Source organism: Microcaecilia unicolor, chromosome 9 (genome assembly GCF_901765095.1).
Source record: "Microcaecilia unicolor chromosome 9, aMicUni1.1, whole genome shotgun sequence".
NCBI lineage: Eukaryota > Metazoa > Chordata > Amphibia > Gymnophiona > Siphonopidae > Microcaecilia > Microcaecilia unicolor.
Window position 1 is genome coordinate 21,814,134 of NC_044039.1, and position 19,916 is coordinate 21,834,049.

The following is a 19,916-nucleotide window of genomic DNA, read 5'->3' on the forward strand; positions in this document are numbered from 1 at the left end:
AATAAATTTTAAAAAATAAATACTGCGTACTTAGCATGTGCAAACAAATTATTTACTATAAAACGCTTTGAAGTAAATGTTTTCACATGCTCTACGCGTGCGCTGGGGCTAAATGCCCCTAAATTTTTTCACCTTTTCCCCCCACTGTTCAGGGGAAGACAGAGTTAGTTGCTTACACACATACAAGCTGGGTGTATATCTAGCATTTATGAACATCCACAGTTACATGCTCACTGCACAGTCCCTGATCTGGTACGTGCAGCAACTTGTGCACAACATGGATACAAATATTTTTAAACGCAACCTTTGTGTTTTCTAAAACACTCCTGAATCCATAGGTACTGCCATGCTTTGAACAGTTATCTTCTAGAATCCTGAGAATTGGTAATAACTTACTGAGACACAGTTAAGGTTTGTACACAAATGTATATTAGCTTTTAAGACTTCATATGGCATCTAAAGCAAGTGAACTTGGAGCCAAGAGCTAATACACAGCAGTACATATATATGTAAAGACACTTTGGAGTTCGTGACCAGCAAATTATTATATTTCTTCCAGGAAAAAAAAAATACATACTGCATCAAATAGTTTACAAATGATTTCACACATATCCATATTGACTAAAACGTCAAATGAACTGATTAATTCAGGGGTAACAATTCCACACACACCTAAACGCCTATGGTTTAAAGGAGGGCACTACAGGAGGATGACAAATCAACCCCCACCACACACACACATACACACATTTAACAGAAGCAAGGTGGTGGCCATGGGCTTAACCCTAGCGCATGTACCCAGAGAACAAGAGTTCATCATCATTCAAAACTGATTGCTAGGTCATGTATAATTCCCTAAAATCAAAACATGAATTCAGCCAACAAAGATATCGCCTGAAAATACAGCTGGATTTTGTTGATCCTTAAAAATGTCTGGCAATACATTTACTGAAAACCAAAATGGAGGTTCTCTACTAATCAAAATTTCCATTATTTTCTCAGTTGACATCTGTGCTGTCTACTACATGCACGACCAACCCTCTTCCAGCCATGCTAAACATATAAGCTTATATTTGAGGTGGTCCTCCAAAATTATGCCTTGTGTTCTCAAACAAGCATATGCAAAGACATCCAATGATACAGCCCCAGAACAGCTAAGGCCTTGGCAGCATGCTGACTTCAGTTTAAGTGGTGAAGGCGGACACTATGAAAATGGTCCATTCTGGTTGTAATCGTCAAAATAGGATGGTCACATATTGGGGAGATAATGAAACCAACACAGCAAAAAGAAATTATACAAAGGCAAAGATAGAATAACAAAAAATATTTTACTAAAACATAAGATTTACAGAAGGTTTTCCAGACAAGCCATACAAAATGGTCACAAGCTTCTTCAGGGGACAGGATCTCTACATTTGACAGCAGTCATTAATAGTGAAATGGTAGCTGTTGTTTAAAATGTTCCCATTTTTGTTCATACAACCAAGCTTGTCCATCTACAGCTTTCTAAGTTAAATGGACTGTCTAGAGGGAGTATCCTAATATGTAACTGGTTAGCTGTTTTAATGTTTTAAACAATGCAATTACATCACCATAAAAGGCGAGAAGGGCTCACGAAACTGGAAAAAAAAAATGAAAAAAACCAAAAATAATGTACATATTCTACAGCTAACCCTGACTACCTTCAGTCACAGTGCTTATACGTAAACCATGATGGGAGGAGGAACGGATTAGAGCAGAGGGCATGCCGCTGCTTCCTACATTTTCAAAAAAACAAACCAGATGAGACTTCTAGTTCCAGCTCATGCGTTAACAGTGAATTAGGACAAGACAGAGTTGCTAAATGTGCATTTAATCACCAAAGAACTGACGACGTCTGGACTTTTATTCTGTTATGTTTATGTTTCTATGACTGTGTCCATTAAATGCAAAAAAAAAAAAAAAAAAAAAAGGAAGAGGTCTTGGCAGAACAGGAGAGGTGATGCACGTGGTGGTGTTCAGATCGGATTTAAACATTATTCGTGGCGTATAGCCTAGTCCATGCTCTCGCTGTAAGAAGGGAAAAATATGTTAAAACAGGTTTCTCATTATACTCGTACTCCTTGGTTCAATAAATCAGAAAAGTGGACTATTATACCACCCCTCAGCTAGATATTTTCTGCCAGGTAGAAGCTAAGAGGACCTCAAAAAAAAAAAAAGTGACCTGATGGAATTTTTAAAAAGTACCTGATTCAGGAGACACCATTTCATAATCCAGTTCTGCATTTTAGCTGCTGTTTTACGGATAGATGATTGCTCAGGGTATGCTTTCTGGCTACTGATGACATATGGATGCTTGTAACCCACTTAGAAATGTACATAATGAAGGCTGAAAGTTTAGTTTACATACATTTCCTAGAAATTTGCTTCAGCTTGAGAACCTGCAGTTTAAGGGTAGGCAACGTCAACGAGACCCCATGTGTTTTCAGTCTGAAGTTGTGTCTTCGGTGTCAGTAAATCCTGACATAATGAAGTGTTCACACGAGATAACGGTAATGCTATTGTAGGTGCAATGCAAAGTTGTGCTAAGAAACAGACTTAATGCACCCTCACACAGGCCCTTCCCGGCCCCTAGGCCCATTTCAAGTGCAGCCATGAAAAAGAGCTCCCCCCCCCCCCACTACTGGCTATGTGTTAATAGTGCGTGGTTATAAAAAATTACCTCAGGGGCACTTACTGCCTCCTATTTAGGAGGTGTAGTGATGTAGACATGCACATCCATGCTTATCCTTCATCCCTTTCTTTTGCTGAGTTTTCCCTCTTGCTGCTTTGGGCTTCCAGCTCCACTGGAATTGACGTCTACTGAGCTATAGAACATAAGCCCTTCATTCGGAACCTCCCACGGATTTTTCCCATTTTATATCCTGATGCCATTCAGCCCATTCTTTGCAGCAATGGCCTGCAACCCTCCCGTGTGCAATGACTGATATTTCCACTTAGAGCTTTAATCATAGCAACCCCAGCTTTGACTGACCTGGGTCCTCCATATGGTAGTGAGCAGCACCACCAGGTCAAAGCACACCCGGCAGATTTAAAACTATAAACCTCCTTTGAAGGCGTGTGGAGGGGTGGGGGGGGGGTGGGGGAGACCCCTATCTCCTTTCATTTTAAGGTAAATGAGTAATTCGCTCAGGGAAGAGATGCTTTAAAATTCTAAATACTGTTAACCCGCTCCTGGTACAGTATGTCAGAGCCTGGCCCCATGGCACCGATATGACCTAGCAAGAGAACAGCTCTGCTCAAGTCAGAGCACTTCTAAGGGGTAAAAAAGATTGCAATATAGTGTTACAGGACATATGCCCCTCTCCTCTCTACCTATCTAGTGACAGCTGCTCAGTTTTCTAGTTCAAACCATGTCATTTCTCAATTAGTTACTGAGCAGGCCTGCTAAGCTGGAACCATTTTTTTCCAATGTGTAACAGTAGACACAGGCTGGCCCACTGCCATGGGAGGGATAACACAGGAGCTCCTAATTTTCACCGAGCAGTGATGAGCTAAAAATGACTGCGCAAATGAGACAAGATGTCTTAGCAAGGGAACACAATTCCAGGCATGTTCTATATCCTGTGGCTCACTGCAGCAGTTTTCAATTATAGATACTGTTAATGAAATGGCTTGTACTAAATCTAAATAAAATACCTCTCTTCACAGCACATATGACTAGCAGACGTAGATAACTGTTTTCCTTTAGCACAGCTGATATTTTGCTGTGTGTGGTGGAGAGCAGAAGAGAGGAAGGGGAAAATGCATCTCTCATCTGCCCTTCAAAGACTCATCGTTACATGGTAAATTTTTCAAGGCTGTTTGAGAATTGAACCGTATTTGACAGGAGTGAGCTTTAAAGGAAACGTCATCTTCAAGTGTACCTGTGGGACGCGGAGATGCTGTAATCGGACTAAGCTCCACAAGTCAGATTTGACGACACTAAGCCTGAGCTGAACCACTTACACTAGGTCAGAGGTTCTCAGCATGCAGTGCCTTCCTCACCTCCCTCCTTATCCATACCAGCTGTAAAATCTAAAGCTGTCCTGGGGCTGCAGTCTTCATGCATGCACTGTCAGCTTTACATAAGAATATACGTGTGCCATACTGGGACAGATTGAAAGTTCATCACGCCCAGCATCCTGTTTCCAACAGTGGCCAATCCAGGTCACAAGTACCTGGCAAGATCCCAAAACAGTACAATACATTTTATGTTGCTTATCTAGAAATAAGCAGTGGATTTTCCCCAAGTCCATCTTAATAATGGCTTATGAACTTCTTTTAGGAAACTATCCTTTTTTTAAAACCCACTAAGCTGCTTTTAGCACATTCCCTAGCAATGATTTACTGAGTTTAATTACACGTTGAGTGAAGAAATATTTTCTCAGATTTGTTTTAAATTTACTACGCAGTAGCTTCATTGCGTGCCCCTAGTCCTAATATTTTTGGAAAGCGTAAACAAACAATTCTACCCATTCCACTCCACTCATTATAGATCTCTATAATATCTCCCCCTCAGCCGTCTTTTCTCCAAGCTGAAGAGCCCTAGCCACTTTAGCCTTTCCTCATAGGGAAGTCGTCCCATCCCCATCATTTTCTAATTCCACTGTATCTTTTTTTGATTTGCAGTGAACAGAATTCCTCACACTATTTGAGGTGCAGTCACACCATGGAGCAATACAAAGGCATAATGTTCTCATTTTGTTTTCCATTCCTTTCCTACTAACATTCCATTTGCTTTCCTAGCTGCTGCCATGTAGAGTAGAGGGTATCAACGTATCATCAACGATGACACTTAGATCCCTTTCCTGGTTGGCGATTCTTAATGTTGAACCTTGCATCACGTGGCTTTAGTCCAGGTTCCTCTTTCCCACAGCAGACAAGAAGTAGGGAGAGTTGGCTCTTCTCGAACAACGAAGGGGACGTATAGATGGATAAAGTTCTTTATGGCAAAATATCAAAATCGACTCGACACAGCAACTGTGTTTCAGCGCCTAAGCGCCTGCTTCAGAAGTCTTATGATGTATTGCTGATTTTGAAAAGAGATATTATCAAAACTTTGTAAATAAAGGGGTATCAACCTAACCCAAAGTCAGAGAGAAAATCTTTCTGGACTGCCAAATCAGCATCAATGAAGTATCAAAGATGCAGGTTTATGTACAAAGTTTTGATATGATGAATTGCTGATTTTGAAAAGAGATATTCTTAAGACTCCTGAAGCAGGCGCTTAGGCGCCGAAACACAGCTGCTGTGTTGAGTCTATTTTGATATTTTGCAATAAAGGCCTTTATCCATCTATACATCTCCTTAGTTGTTTAAGAGCCAACTCTCCCTACTTCTTATCTGCTGTGACTGTCCTCACATAGGGAACCAGCGCACCTCCACCTTTTTGTGTGGTTTTTCCCTTGTCCTCTTTCCCACAGGCATCACTTTGCACTTGCTCACATTAAAACATCATCTGTCATTTGGATGACAAGTCTCCCAGTCCTTTGCTCTGGAAGATGAAGTTGACATCATAGGGGGCAGGGGACCTGCAGAAGGCACTTGGCCTGGAACTGTTTTTAGGTTGTTTTGCCACTGATGCTGCTGGTCTGGAGGAGCAGCAGCAGTGGTGAACAGAAGATGCGAGGGGAGATGGTGACAGAAGGTGGAAGGGGGGGAGAAGAGGATAAAGTTAGTGAAAGACTATGCAATGAAAGGAAGGGGAATAGGAGAACTGGAGTGAGGGAAAGAGATGGAAAGATGTATGTATCAGAGATGCAGTAAAAAGAGAGAATTGAAGACTGCATAGTAAAAGTGATTTAAATCTGGACAGAGGCAGAAAACTGAAGTTTAAATGGAAAGGAGGAGACAGAAAAATGACAGCAGACCAAAATAATTAGGACAAAAAAACCACGACAATAAAAAGGTAGAAAAAGTAATTATATTTTCTATTTTGTGATTACAATGAAAGTTTTGGAAACGCTCATTTCAAGATCTCTAATCAGAGCTCAGGGGTTCTGTTCAATTTAGGGGGTACTTGAAGTTGAGAAACACTGTACTAGGTGATGTGAAGGGAAAAAAAAAATAAGAGGCCTAGTGCCTACTATACACCCCCCCTCCCCGGTGTTTCAGAGAATTAATTTGAACAAGCTTAAGAACCAGATTGTTGATCAGACTTCTTTCCAGGATGTGAGAGACCATTTCATTTTAACCTAGGATAAATATTTTGTTCTTGCGACTTTCTACAACATTCACTACTCATTTTCCTCCCCAAGTATGGTTGTTTCGTTTTGCCAACACAATACCTGTTTCTATGGCTTGGGCTTCATTGGTCTTCCACTGCTCAGCTACATCATTTGCTAATGGATCATCGGGATTGGGAGCACTTAACAATGCCTGAATTGATAGCAGAACTGTACGAATCTGCAGTGCTGGGGACCACTTATCTAGAAAGAAAAGTCAAGTCACGTTCAATACATGGAATCAATGCACCTCCTGCTCCCACACAGCTTGGTATCGACTTAAAGATCTTTCAATGAAAGATGTCACCCATTTAACATACAGAAGAACTTGTGGAATGAGATTATATGCTGTTCCTTAAGGCATTTGCAGTAGGATGTTAAGTTTAACCATTATGTATTTGATTAGACTGAAGAACAGACATCCACAGTTAAGTCTTCTGATTATCGAGCAGAGAGCTGCGGAAGAATCCATGAGAAAGTGAACCTGAAGCACAAAACGAATGTCTTCTTAACTCCAAATAGGGAGATAATCATCTTTCCCTATTTTATAATCATGAACAACTTCCTCCCGCAAACCCTATTCAGACAAAAAACAACCCACCACCTTTACACATTTCAAAGCAAAAACAAAACTTTCCTTTCAAGGTGGCGAAATATATTACCCTTAACCTTCAAAAGCACCCCTTATTTTATGGTCATCGCTCCTTAGGCACAAATATCACCTATAGGATCTTTGTAGGACCTATAGATGCATTTGCATAATGTAATTAGATCCCCATTTACATATGATTATACTATTTAAAAACTAGTTTTGACAAGCAGCATACTTACTCCCATTTTCCCCTGTGTGAGCTTAGCAACCTTTTCTAACATCTGGAGGGCGGGTGCAGAAAAGTTTCTCTCATCTTCAGACTAAACAGCATTAATTATGACCTACTGCAGCCTCTCCTTAGCTGCTTCCTGTCTCGCTGACTTGCTTTCCTTAAAACATCATCTTTCTGCAGGACCATCTCAAAAGCTTTGGAAGCTTCCCAGTAAAATTCAACATGCTTCCCTTATTAAAGTCCAGTAAGAGAGGACCTGTGGCTCCTCATGCCATGTTGAGTCGACTTAATTATTCTTCCTTTTCATTCAAAGTTTAATTTTTTTCTTTAAAGACAGTGTCCAATTTTATGTTAACTGTAACCCTGTCCCTATTGAAGATGCACTGTAACTCACAAAGTGTCCAGGGGATCAGTTTTACTGCAAATGATTGACTGTGAGATTTTTTTTCACAGGGGTAAAATGTTTGCAAGGGTGGCAAAATTGAAACTTACCTTTTAAAATATCTAAACATATTCTTCCCAACTTGTCTACATTAGGGTGATATATTTTGGTCATGAAACGTACTTTAGGAGCTGCCATTGGGTATTCTTCTGGAAGGAATAATTCAAGTTTAAATGTCCCTCCCTCAAAGGGGGAATCCTGCGGCCCAGCAATAACCACGTGAAAATACCGTGCATTGCTTTCATCTGGCTCCGCCTTTATTCCAGGGACTGGCTCTGCCAGCAGACGCTGAGTTTCCTACAACAGAAAAGAGAGAAAACTGAAATGCACCACACGGAAAACAAAATGCACTAGCAGCTGTAAAGCTATGGTACATACTAGCACCAGAGAGATACTTGTATATTGCCATATAAAACATGTCATCAAAAAGCAAGACAGTTTCCCTCTACTTTCTTGCTACAGAGGAAAAGGCTTCAGACGCTCAGTGAGCCGATCTTTTAAATTTATAAGCTCACTGACTCGTTTGGCGGCACTTCGATTACTTTACTCTGCAAAGTTGCCTACCACGAGCATCCTCATTAGCCAAAAAAAACTCTGCATAATTTAACTTTTTAATCCTTAGTAGTGTCACTTTACTTCATTTTACTTAAAAGGTACACTTATCTTCTGCTGCTTTCTCATACAGGACTCCCGGCATATAAAACATGTGAAATGTCAACAACCTTGGGAAAATGTCTGTGTTCCTGTGAGCTACTACTACTTAGCATTTCTATAGCGCTACAAGGAGTACGCAGCGCTGCACAAACATAGAAGAAAGACAGTCCCTGCTGAAAGAGCTTACAATCTAATAGACAGCACGCTCAAGTAATTTGGAGAGAAAAGGGAGGAGGGAGATGGGTCGGTAATCAAAGGGACAAGTAAGGTCGAGTGAAGGCTTCTTAAGGAGAGGTGTGACCACAGCATGTTTAAAGGCAGCAGGGACAGTCGCAGTGGAAAGTGAGAGGTTGAGAATGTAACAGATAAAAGGAATAAGAGTAGGTGAGATGGCATTAAGAAGGTGGGTGGGAATGGGATCAGAGAACAGGTGGTACATTTTGAGGAAGAAAGGAGAAGTGTAGGTTCCTCTATAGTAACTTCAGGAAAGGAGGAAAGGGAATGAGGGGAAGGAGAGAGAGGGGAACGGACTAGTGGAGGGAGAGCTGGTGAGGTAGAGAAAGCAAGGTTTATCTTTTGAACCTTGTCGTGAAAGAATTCAGCAAGGGTCTGAGGAGATAATGAAGGGAGAGTTGGGGGAGGGGGGCACCTTGAAGAGAGAGTTCAATGTGGTGAAGAGAAGTCGAGGGTTAGAGCCAAGAGAGTTGGTCAGTTGGATATAATAATCCTGTTTGGCGCGTAAAAGAGCAGATTGGAAGGAGGTCAGCATGAACTTAAAGTGTAAGAAATCAGCAAGGGCCTGAGATTTCCGCCAGAGGCGTTCGGCGGAGCGGGTACAGGAACATAGGTAGCGGATATTAGAAGTCAGCCAAGGTTGGGGTTTTGCACGCCTTATAGGGCGGGTCATCAAAGGTGCAAGTGTGTCTAAGGCAGAGGATAGAGTATTGTTGTAAGAAGAAACAGCCTCGTTGACAGACGTGGATGGTGCCACAGTAGAGAGGAGGTTTGAAACATGGGAGGATATAGATGAAGGGTCAATATCGTGAAGATTCCTAGATAAATTAGATAAGATAGGACGGGAGGGAGGAGATTTAAGTGTGAAAGTTATAAGATGGTGATCAGAGAGGGGAAGATCAGAGGCAAGGAAACTAGAGGGTGAATAGTTGGAGGAGAAGATGAGATCAAGACAGTGCTGCTGCCTATTACATGGATCGAGCTATTTGCTTCCACATTTAGGTAGCAAACCAAGCTGGTTTTTTACCAAAATTGCCTTGTGTCTGATTATTACTAGGAAACTGATAAACCTCATATGAGGACTTCAATCAACAGGATGCAAACACAATCATTCTCTTTCAACGTCCTGGCACTGGAGTACACAAACACAACATGATTTATAGGACCTGATTCATTTCCTAATATTCAATATCAATAGACCAACTATGCATCAGTGGTGTATGTATCCATGCTGTGAGGCCAAGATCGACATCCAATCAGCAACGCTCATTTTACAAGTGTTTGCAAGTAGGAGGCGTTTAAAAAAAACAAAACCGCATCATCAGATACCCAGGCAACAGGTTCTCATGTTTCCACTTACAAACTTTATAAAGTCATCTTAGTGGTTTGTACCAATTATAGGCATAATCACTAAAAAAGAGGTATAGGAGATGCCATGGAATCTCTAAATGGAGGACTATTACACTACAACCCTAACCATCTACCCACTGGAAGGGCATTCCCGGTGTCAAGCTTTGGCTATGAAAGTCAGAATGATTTGTATATGAACACATCTGGTAACTATAAAACGTACCTCCCGAGTATTTAGGTACAAGCTTAGAAATACATCATCTGCAGGTGTACAATAAGAACATAAGAATAGGCATACTGGGTCAGATCAATGGTCCATCTTGCCCAGCATCCTGTTTCCAACAGTGGCCAAGCCAGGTCACAAGTACCTGGCAGAAACCCAAATAGTAGCAACATTCCAAGCTACCATTCCCAGAGCAAGCAGTGGCTTCCCCTGGAGTATTGTGTTCAGTTTTGGAGGCTGTATCTTGCTAAGGATGTAAAAAGAATTGAAGCGGTGCAAAGAAAAGCTACGAGAATGGTATGGGATTTGCGTGACAAGACGTACGAGGAGAGACTTGCTGACCTGAACATGTATACCCTGGAGGAAAGGAGAAACAGGGGTGATATGATAGACGTTCAAATATTTGAAAAGTATTAATCCGCAAACGAACCTTTTCCGGAGATGCGAAGGAGGTAGAACGAGAGGACATGAAATGAGGTTGAAGGGGGGCAGACTCAAGAAAAATGTCAGGAAGTATTTTTTCACGGAGAGAGTGGTGGATGCTTGGAATGCCCTCCCGCGGGAGGTGGTGGAGATGAAAATGGTAACGGAATTCAAACATGCGTGGGATAAACATAAAGGAATCCTGTTCGGAAGGAAGGGATCCTCAGGAGCTTAGAGGAGATTGGATGGCAGAGGCAGGGCTGGTGGTTGGGAGGCGGGGTTAGTGCTGGGCAGACTTATACAGTCTGTGCCCTGAAAAAGACAGATACAAATCAAGGGGCTGGTGACTGGGAGGCGGGGCTAGTGCTGGGCAGACTTATACGGTCTATGCCCTGAAAAAGACAGATACAATTCAAGGTAAGGTATACACAAAAAGTAGCACATACGAGTTATCTTGTTGGGCAGACTGGGTGGACCGTGCAGGTCTTTTTCTGCCGTCATCTACTATGTTACTATGTCTATCTCAATAGCAGACTATGGATGCTTCCTCTAGGAACTTGTCCAAACCTCTGTTAAACCCAGATACGCTAACCGCTGTTACCACATCCTCCAGCAATGAATTCCAGAGATTAACTATTTGTTGACTGAAAAAATATTTCCTCCTGCTTTAAAAGTATTTCCGTGTAAATTCATTGTGTCCCCTAGTCTTTGTACTTTGTGAAAGAATAAAAAAAAATCCATTCACGTTTACTCATTCTACACCACTCAGGATTTTGTAGACCTCAATCATATCTCCCCACAGCTGTTTCTTTTTCAAGCTGAAGAGCCCTAAATTCTTTAGCCTTTCCTCTTATGAGAGGAGTTCCACCTCCTTTATCATTTTGGTTGCTCTTCTTTAAATCTTTTCTAATACCATTGTATTTTTGAGATATGGTGACCACAATATTCAAGGTGAGGTCGGACAATGGAGAGATACAGAGGCATTATAGTATTACCTTCTCTTTCCTAACAATTCCTAGCATCCTGTTTGCTTTTTTGGCCACTGTCACACACTGGGCAGAAGATTTCAGCATACTGTCTACAATGACAACTAGATCTTTTTCTTGGGTGCTGACTCCCAAGGTGGACCCTAGCATCAGGTAACTATAGTAACATAGTAGATGACGGCAGAGAAAGACCTGCATGGTCCATCCAGTCTGCCCAACAAGATAAACTCATATGTGCTACTTTTTGTGTATACTTTACCTTAATTTGTATCTGTCATTTTCAGGGCACAGACTGTAAAAGTATGCCCAGCATTAGCCCCGCCTCCCAACCACCAGCCCCGCCTCCACCACCCAATCATGGCTAAGCTTCTGAGGATCCATTCCTTCTGAACAGGATTCCTTTATGTTTATTCTTCCCAATATGCATCACTTTGCATTTGTCCATATTTAAATTTCATGTGCCACTTCGATGCCCAGTCTTCCAATTTCCTAAGGTCTTACTACAATTCTAAAAACAACCAAAATGTTTCTTTAGAGCTGCTTTTGAGTAGCTGAGTTCTATTGTTGAAAATACTTTAGACGATCATAGTATATTTCAGGAGTTATGAATGTGTTTACGACTTGTTAATGTACGTTACTCTGTAGACTGCATAGAAGGCAAGTTACTTTCAGATACACTAGGTATTTTTCTGTTCTTGGAGGGCTCACAATCTAAATTTGTACCTGAAGCAATGGAGGGTTAACTGCCTCTTTATCAAGCCACACTAGCGGTTCCTATTTGGCAATGCCGACAGAGCCCATTCAAAGTGAACGGTCTTTGTCGGCATTACCGCACCGGGAGTGCTAGTGCGGCTTGATAAAAGAGGCCCTAAGTGACCTTGCCCAAGATCACAAAGACCAAATCTGTTTTGCAGTGTATAAGTATATTATCAATACAGGCAGTAACAGAAACATCTGTTCCCATTTATTCTCTGCAATATCTTCCTAACTTATACTTAATTTATTATAGCTGGTTAGTTAAGCAGTCTGATACGTTAAAGGTTTCCTGTCATGTCACTACTTATGGAAGATTGTACAGGTGCTGTACTAATAAGGGCTCTGGTGGCACCGATGTCTCCCTACAGAAGCACCTCTGCTTAGTCAAGTTAAAATAAAACAAATCTAAAACATGTGTCCTCTTAAATTAAAATAACAAAAAAAAAAATCTAATTCAGCTATTCAATTATCTTGTCAGATTTCTTATGAAATAGCTATGCTTTTAGATGGCTTTGCTTTATTAATATTTCAAATTTATCTGGACATTTTATTATGAGATTTATTTTATTTTTGTTACATTTGTACCCCGCACTTTCCCACTCATGGCAGGCTCAATGCGGCTTACATGGGGCAATGGAGGGTTAAGTGACTTGCCCAGAGTCACAAGGAGCTGCCTGTGCCTGAAGTGGGAATCGAACTCAGTTCCTCAGTTCCCCGCACATTCCATGTAGAAGTCGGCCCTTGCAGATCACCAATGTGGCCGCGCAGGCTTCTGCTTCTGTGAGTCTGATGTTCTGCACGTACGTGCAGGACGTCAGACTCAAAGAAACAGAAGCCTGCGCAGCCTTCTACATGGAATGTTGCTAGTAACATATAGTAACATAGTAGATGACGGCAGAAAAAGACCTGGATGGTCCATCCAGTCTGCCCAACAAGATAACTCATATTTGCTGCTTTTTGTGTATACCCTACTTTGATTTGTACCTGTGCTCTTCAGGGCACAGACCGTATAAGTCTGCCCAGCACTATCCTCACCTCCCAACCACCAGCCCTGCCTCCCAACCACCGGCTTTGGCACAGACCGTACAAGTCTGTCCAGCACTATCCCCGCCTCCCAACCACCATTCTACATTCCATGTAGAATCTCCAATAGTAGCAACATTCCATGTAGAATCTCCAATAGTATCTATTTTATTTTTGTTACATTTGTACCCTGCGCTTTCCCACTCATGGCAGGCTCAATGCGGCTTACATGGGGCAATGGAGGGTTAAGTGACTTGCCCAGAGTCACAAGGAGCTGCCTGTGCCTGAAGTGGGACGAACTCAGTTCCTCAGTACCAAAGTCCACCACCCTAACCACTAAGCCACTCCTCCACTCCACTCTATGTAGTTTGGTATGTTTTAATGCAAGAACTTTAGACTATCACATGGTGTATTGGGTCTTATGTATGTTACACCCGAGGGAATTCTGCACAGGGGAGATGAAACATAGGTTGCACCCCAACTAGCTTACTCTCCTGCTTCTCTATTCCAACCCCCTGCCTCATGTGGCATCACCAACTCACCCATACTTCCCACCCCACCGAGCCTCTGCCTAGCATTTATCAAAAGCAAGAAGTGGTGATGGGCTGTGTGTTAGGCTGCATCTGTGCTGAATGCAAAATTGAAGTACAGATTCTTTGGTGTCCCATGTGGTTCAAATGGTTTCAAGCTAACTGGGGAGTGAGAACGCTGGAGAGGCTGTAGGCCGCGCTGGGGAGCATCAAGCCCGGGGTACAGAGAAACCATGCCTTTCTGATGGGGGAATTCTACACACACAAAACAAAACTTCTGCACTCTTATTTATAATTTTCTTTCTTTTTATTTTTTTCCCAGAATTGCCCCAGGAGTAGTTATGTAATTTATTTCTACTGCTGACGTTAACATAAAAGCTTGTACTGCCAACCTATTTTACCCCATCTTGAGAAGTTCACTGGAAAAGCGGCTCTCTCAATTAATTAAATCTCTTTCCAGTTTCTCGTCACTTGAGGTGCTGAAATCTCTCTTCTGACTGAGAGTCAGCCATTACTAGCCAGCCCACATCAAGTGACAGCTCTTAATTCTGCAACTGTTGTGCGTAATAGTCGCTGTAGAGTGTAAGACCCACATCTCAGGGAAGATAAGTTTCTATCACAAAGGGCAGGTCTAACATCACCACTACGTATTTCCAAAGATGGAGATGGACTTAATCTTTCCCTTGACAAAAGTTTCTGCTGAAGGGACGACTAACTGCTTCAGCTCAATGTCAATGTGCCAACACACAGGAGTAGCCCACTTTGCCTAAAGGAAAGCACTGGAAATTCCTCGGTTACATGACTCCATTATGAAAGGGTCCCGCAGGACTAAGAGTGCACTGAAAGTCTGCATTTATGTTTAAAACTGTTTATTGATGACACACAAACCCCAAATACACAAGAAAAAAAAAAAAAAGCATAACTTATGTTACAGATTGCACTGTCTGATCATACATACAGCTACTCATACTAACATTTCGTCATCAAGATTTTAAACGTTAACTCCCCACTCCCTCCCCCCATAACCTACTATAATCCTCGACAAGTTAATTCAATCCGTAGACTTCAATGCTGGCATAGCAAAAAAAAAAAATCTATCTTACTTAGCAAACTGGCAGTGCCATCTAAATGAAAGTCCATTTAAATATTTTACACAGATTTTGACACTTTACATCAGATGTACAGGGCTCAACAAATCCCAGGAACCAGGTCGCCATGGTGACTAGAAATGTGCTTCTATGCCTGGGATTTTCACGGACCTTGTTCCCTTCCTGCACCATGCAGCTGTGTGAAGCTGAGCCGCACAAAGCAGAAACTCTCAAAGCTGATGGTCAGAACACTAAAAGGAAACTTTGCTCAATTTTTTTGTGGCTGTGACCCCATGCATTATAGCAGCCAAATAAAATGTGTCACCTCCCCAGAAGTGCAGAATGAGGAACCTAAGGTGAGTCTACCCATGTTGTGACCCCTATATGTGAATTTTGTGACCCTATTTGAAAGGTTCTGCTTTAAATCAATCCAAGAACATAGGATCTTTGAAGTTCAGTTGATGAACTATTTTCATACCCGCCTGACAGGGCGTAGCAAAGATCTGGGTTTCCTATCACATTATAAACCATAAAATTATACTGCTGTCAGCTTCTGATTATCCATCTCTCTCTGTATCTTACCCCCCCCCCCTCCCCCCAATTCCTCACCTTTCCCTCCAGACCCCCATTGGAATGCTTTCATGTTTCACTTATATATTTTGATATTGTCATCTTTACTCATTCCTGATCTGAGGAAAGCTCTTTCCATAAAACAATCACCAGCCTAACTACACATGGAGGAAAATTAATGGCAATGCCAACCTGTGATAAGATGCACATTGAAGATTACTTATAAAGATTTCATTAGAGTGGAGGCGTGGCCTAGTGGTTAGGGTGGTGGACTTTGGTCCTGGGGAACTGAGTTCGATTCCCACTTCAGGCACAGGCAGCTCCTTGTGACTCTGGGCAAGTCACTAAACACTCCATTGCCCCATGTAAGCCGCATTGAGCCTGCCATGAGTGGGAAAGCGCGGGGTACAAATGTAACTAAAATAAAATAGATACTATTGAAGATTCTACATAGAATGTTGCTATTCCACTAGCAGAAAACGAGTTCACAATATCAATGTCTCTGGTAACATTCAACTGCTAATAAACACAAACCAGGACTCAAAAGCCACCTACTGCGAGTAAGTGTAATAATAAACAGTTATTTCACCCGTATGTGATCATTAATTTTTATGTGTAGAGTACCCTCAGATATAAACCACCGTGACTGCAGTCAATAATGCTGCTACAACGTGGCATAGCACTTCTTTCATTGGGTAACTCTTACTATATTTTTTTGGGTAAAGAGCAACCTCTGCTCATATTTTTTTGCATCCCAATCACCACAGTGCTATAAAATCGCTTATACATTTGTTTAAAAGATTACATGTACTAGGTGAAAAAAACTGTACACTTATCTCGTAAGTTCTTGCCTCTCTGGCAGAACTGTGTTGCCTTGCTGAAACAATTAGCAATTGCCTTCCCCTGGATCCGCCCGACTCCGCGGGGTTTCAAAACAATTTCCTCAGGGACAAAGGGTTAAGGCTACATAAATCGCTTCTTCTTCTTTATTCTGTCTCAAGCAATCCACAAAACAAGGCAAAACCTGCTTTTACCTTGTGGCTTATAAAGCATCTGCGTCCATGTGAAATCGGAGATCACGTCACTTTTTTCTTTTTTTCTTTTTTCAACTAGCTTTATGCAAACAGTTACAAAGCTAGCAAACAGACGAAATACCAACAGATGTAGAAGAGCTTTGCAGATCAAATTATGGTGTTCCATTCAACATTGTCATTAAGTCCCAAAGGGTTGATTGTTTTTAAAGTGATTTTAAGCGATTTTATAGCACTGTGGTGATTGGGATGCAAAAATATGAGCAGAGGTTGCTCTTTACCCAAAAAAATATAGTAAGAGTTACCCAATGAAAGAAGTGCTATGCCACGTTGTAGCAGCATTATTGACTGCAGTCACGGTGGTTTATATCTGAGGGTACTCTACACATAAAAATTAATGATCACATACGGGTGAAATAACTGTTTATTATTACACTTACTCGCAGTAGGTGGCTTTTGAGTCCTGGTTTGTGTTTATTAGCTATTCCACTAGCAACATTCCATGTAGAAGGCTGCGCAGGCTTCTGTTTCTGTGAGTCACAGAAGCAGAAGCCTGCGCGGACACAGTGGTGATCTGCAAGGATCGACTTCTACATGGAATGTTGCTAGTGGAATCTCAAATAGTAGCAACAGTGGAGGAGTGGCCTAGTGGTTAGGGTGGTGGACTTTGGTCCTGAGGAACTGAGTTCGATTCCCACTTCAGGCACAGGCAGCTCCTTGTGACTCTGGGCAAGTCACTTAACCCTCCGTTGCTCCACGTAAGCCGCATCGAGCCTGCCATGAGTGGGAAAGCGCGGGGTACAAATGTAACTAAAATAAAATAAATACACTGGCATCTTTAAGTCAAAAGGTTAATGTTCTTTTCACACCCATATTTTACATTTTTGTTTACAACAGCATTGACAGGATGCTATAAAAAAAAAAAAAAAAATTCACAAGATGATCAAAGGAAACAAAAGAAAAGCGAAGCCTAGCAGAAGAGAGGTTGGATTTTTAACAGCTCCGTGGAAATTAAATTATGACAACGCAAGAAGCAACAATTTGTACAACTAGTTCCTGACACGGGCTGGCATATTTACAAGAACACTGGTTTCTCTTCTCATAGAAGCAGCTTCAAATGTTATTCAGCCAATCACAGGCTGCCACATCATCATTCAGATCATGCAAAATAGAAGATTAAAAAATAAAAATAGATTAGCTGCTATGTCTGGAATGGAAGTCTGCTTAATTACCATGCTCCCTAGAGTTGCACAACGGTGCAAGTAGATTTTTACCAGAAGATCTTTAATGTCAAAGGAGGGAACACTATATTTAAAACTGCTTCACGGAAAGAGTAGTGAATTTGTGGACTGCTTCCTGGTGGAGGAGACAAAAACTGTCGGAATTCAAGAAAGCTTGGGAAAAGTACAAAGGATGTCCCAAGGGAGAGGAAGGCATAGTAGATGGCATGGAAGAGCAGACCGAATAGGCCATATGGGCTTTATCTGCTTTCATGTTTCTATACTAGTCAATGATCTTGTACAGTAATATAGCCAAAGAAAAAAAAAAGCCCTACTTGGTGTCAAAAGTTGATCAAACATATAAATGGCAAGTGACCGACTCACCTGCAAATGCGCAGTAGAGACTTCCCTCTCTGTCCCGCCCTCGCGTCAAGACGTGATGACGTCAGAGGGCGGAACAGTGAGGGAAACGGAGTCGGAGTCACTGTCGGGATGCTGCCGCCTGGAAACGACCATCGCGCGCACCAACCTCCCCCCTCCCCCCCCATCGCTCCCTTCCGTGCCGGGCCCCCTGCACTGACCTGACAGCGCCTCTCACCTCCGTGTGGAAGCGCTGCAGGCAGCAGCAGATCGCTCTGCTGCTGCCTGCAGCGCTTCCACACGGAGGTGAGAGGCGCTGTCAGGTCAGTGCAGGGGGCCCGGCACGGAGGGGGGAGGGAGCGGCGGCGAGGAGGGTAGCTGGAAATCTCGCCCGTTTTAACGGGCTTAACGGCTAGTCAATGTATAATATTCACATCAATCCACTAAACGAAATCGATCTACAAAGAATCTAATTGTTGTTCCTAGCACTCTACATTCCTTTCAACCAATTTGGTTATCATTCACTGCGTCCCTCAAGTATCTAATCTCCAACTCTATGCCTTTCTCATACTTTTTTCCTCCTCTGCGCACTTGCCTCATTGATTTAACCTGTAAGCGAAGAATTTTGTCATGCCCTGGGTTCCCATGTTAAAAATATGACAACTGCTTGTGTAAGGAGGTTCTAGGAAAAAAAAACAATGAACTATCAAGGCGACTAGCTAGTAAGTTTGCCATTCTGTGCTTTTCCCACTAGGTGATTTACAATAAATGTACTTCCTTCAAATTAAACTCAAAAACAGTAATTCAGACAAGACAAAGCAACTGGTGGTGTGTGTGTAAGGAGGACCTGTAACTGATGACTGCCTCAATATACAGCGTGTCACCATGCCACGCTCACCAAGAGACTGCATCAGAACACTAATAAGGAACAGATAAGATAAGCTGCCTCGGAACACTTGCAAGCTTATCATTTGTTCTTTCATACCCTGAGCCCTACCTTTAGGACAAAAATTAAATTACCACATGCCCTTCCGACCACCAGCAAACAAATAAGCAGCAGCACTGCAACTGGGAGAAAGTGAATTACCTTCTACAAGCCTCCCCTTACTAAGTGTGCCCAAAACTATGGCTTTTAACTGACAAATCACTTTACCATCACTGCAATATGATCAAATGGTCATAAGTTAGGTAGCTTAATAAAATGGCACTGTTTTTTTTTTTAATTGAAATTTTCCAAAGGTGAAAAACAAGGACACGACACTGGAAAGGAGGGATCAGCTCTTTAGAGTATGTGTGTACAGCATTGCATACTTCTAGTAATGCTACAGAAATTATCAGGAGGAGCAGGGAGTGGATAAGGTGAAATACCTGCTTCATTGTCTTTCCTTAAATGAAGTCCTGCTAGGCCAGTCCAAACCCGTAGGTTGTACCAGAGCTGGTGGTGGGAGGCGGGACTGGTAGTTGGGAGGCGAGGATAGTGCTGGGCAGACTTGTACGGTCTGTGCCAGAGCTGGTGGTGGGAGGCGGGGATAGGGCTGGCCAGACTTATACAGTCTGTGCCCTGAAGAGGACAGTACAAATAAAAAAGTAGCACATATGAATTTATCTTCTTGGGCAGACTGGATGGACCGTGCAGGTCTTTTTCTGCCGTCATCTACTATGTTACTATGTAACCCTTCCCTAACAGTAGATAGAGATAGAGAACTCAACTATTCCAGGGACATCGGTATCCTGGAATATTCCAGTATGTCACTGCCAAAACAGACGTAGGTCCATGGTGCCACATACCGATACTAACACATCATAACCACTGCAACATGTACAAATAAAAACTTCAATTTGCACTAACTATATACAACACACTGGGAAGAGCCGTCAAGGGAGATCCACTCCATTGCAGTCTTCTACGGCATGACATGGATTAAACTAGCAAGATTCAAGGAAAGGAAATGAACAG

At 42.1% G+C, this 19,916-nt stretch overlaps 1 protein-coding gene across 1 annotated transcript in view; it reads right to left on the reverse strand.

The window, feature by feature from the left end:
- Positions 1–1,309: 1,309 nt before the first annotated feature.
- UBE2N (ubiquitin conjugating enzyme E2 N) overlaps positions 1,310–19,916 on the reverse strand; it is a 34,765-nt gene continuing 16,158 nt past the window's right edge. Inside the window, exons 2-4 of the mRNA XM_030214332.1 lie at positions 7,562–7,808; positions 6,309–6,449; positions 1,310–2,049 (exon numbers count right to left, since the gene is read on the reverse strand). Of these exons, the coding sequence (XP_030070192.1) occupies positions 2,009–2,049; positions 6,309–6,449; positions 7,562–7,808 (429 nt within the window). The 3' untranslated portion in view covers positions 1,310–2,008. The remainder of the gene's footprint in view (positions 2,050–6,308; positions 6,450–7,561; positions 7,809–19,916) is intronic.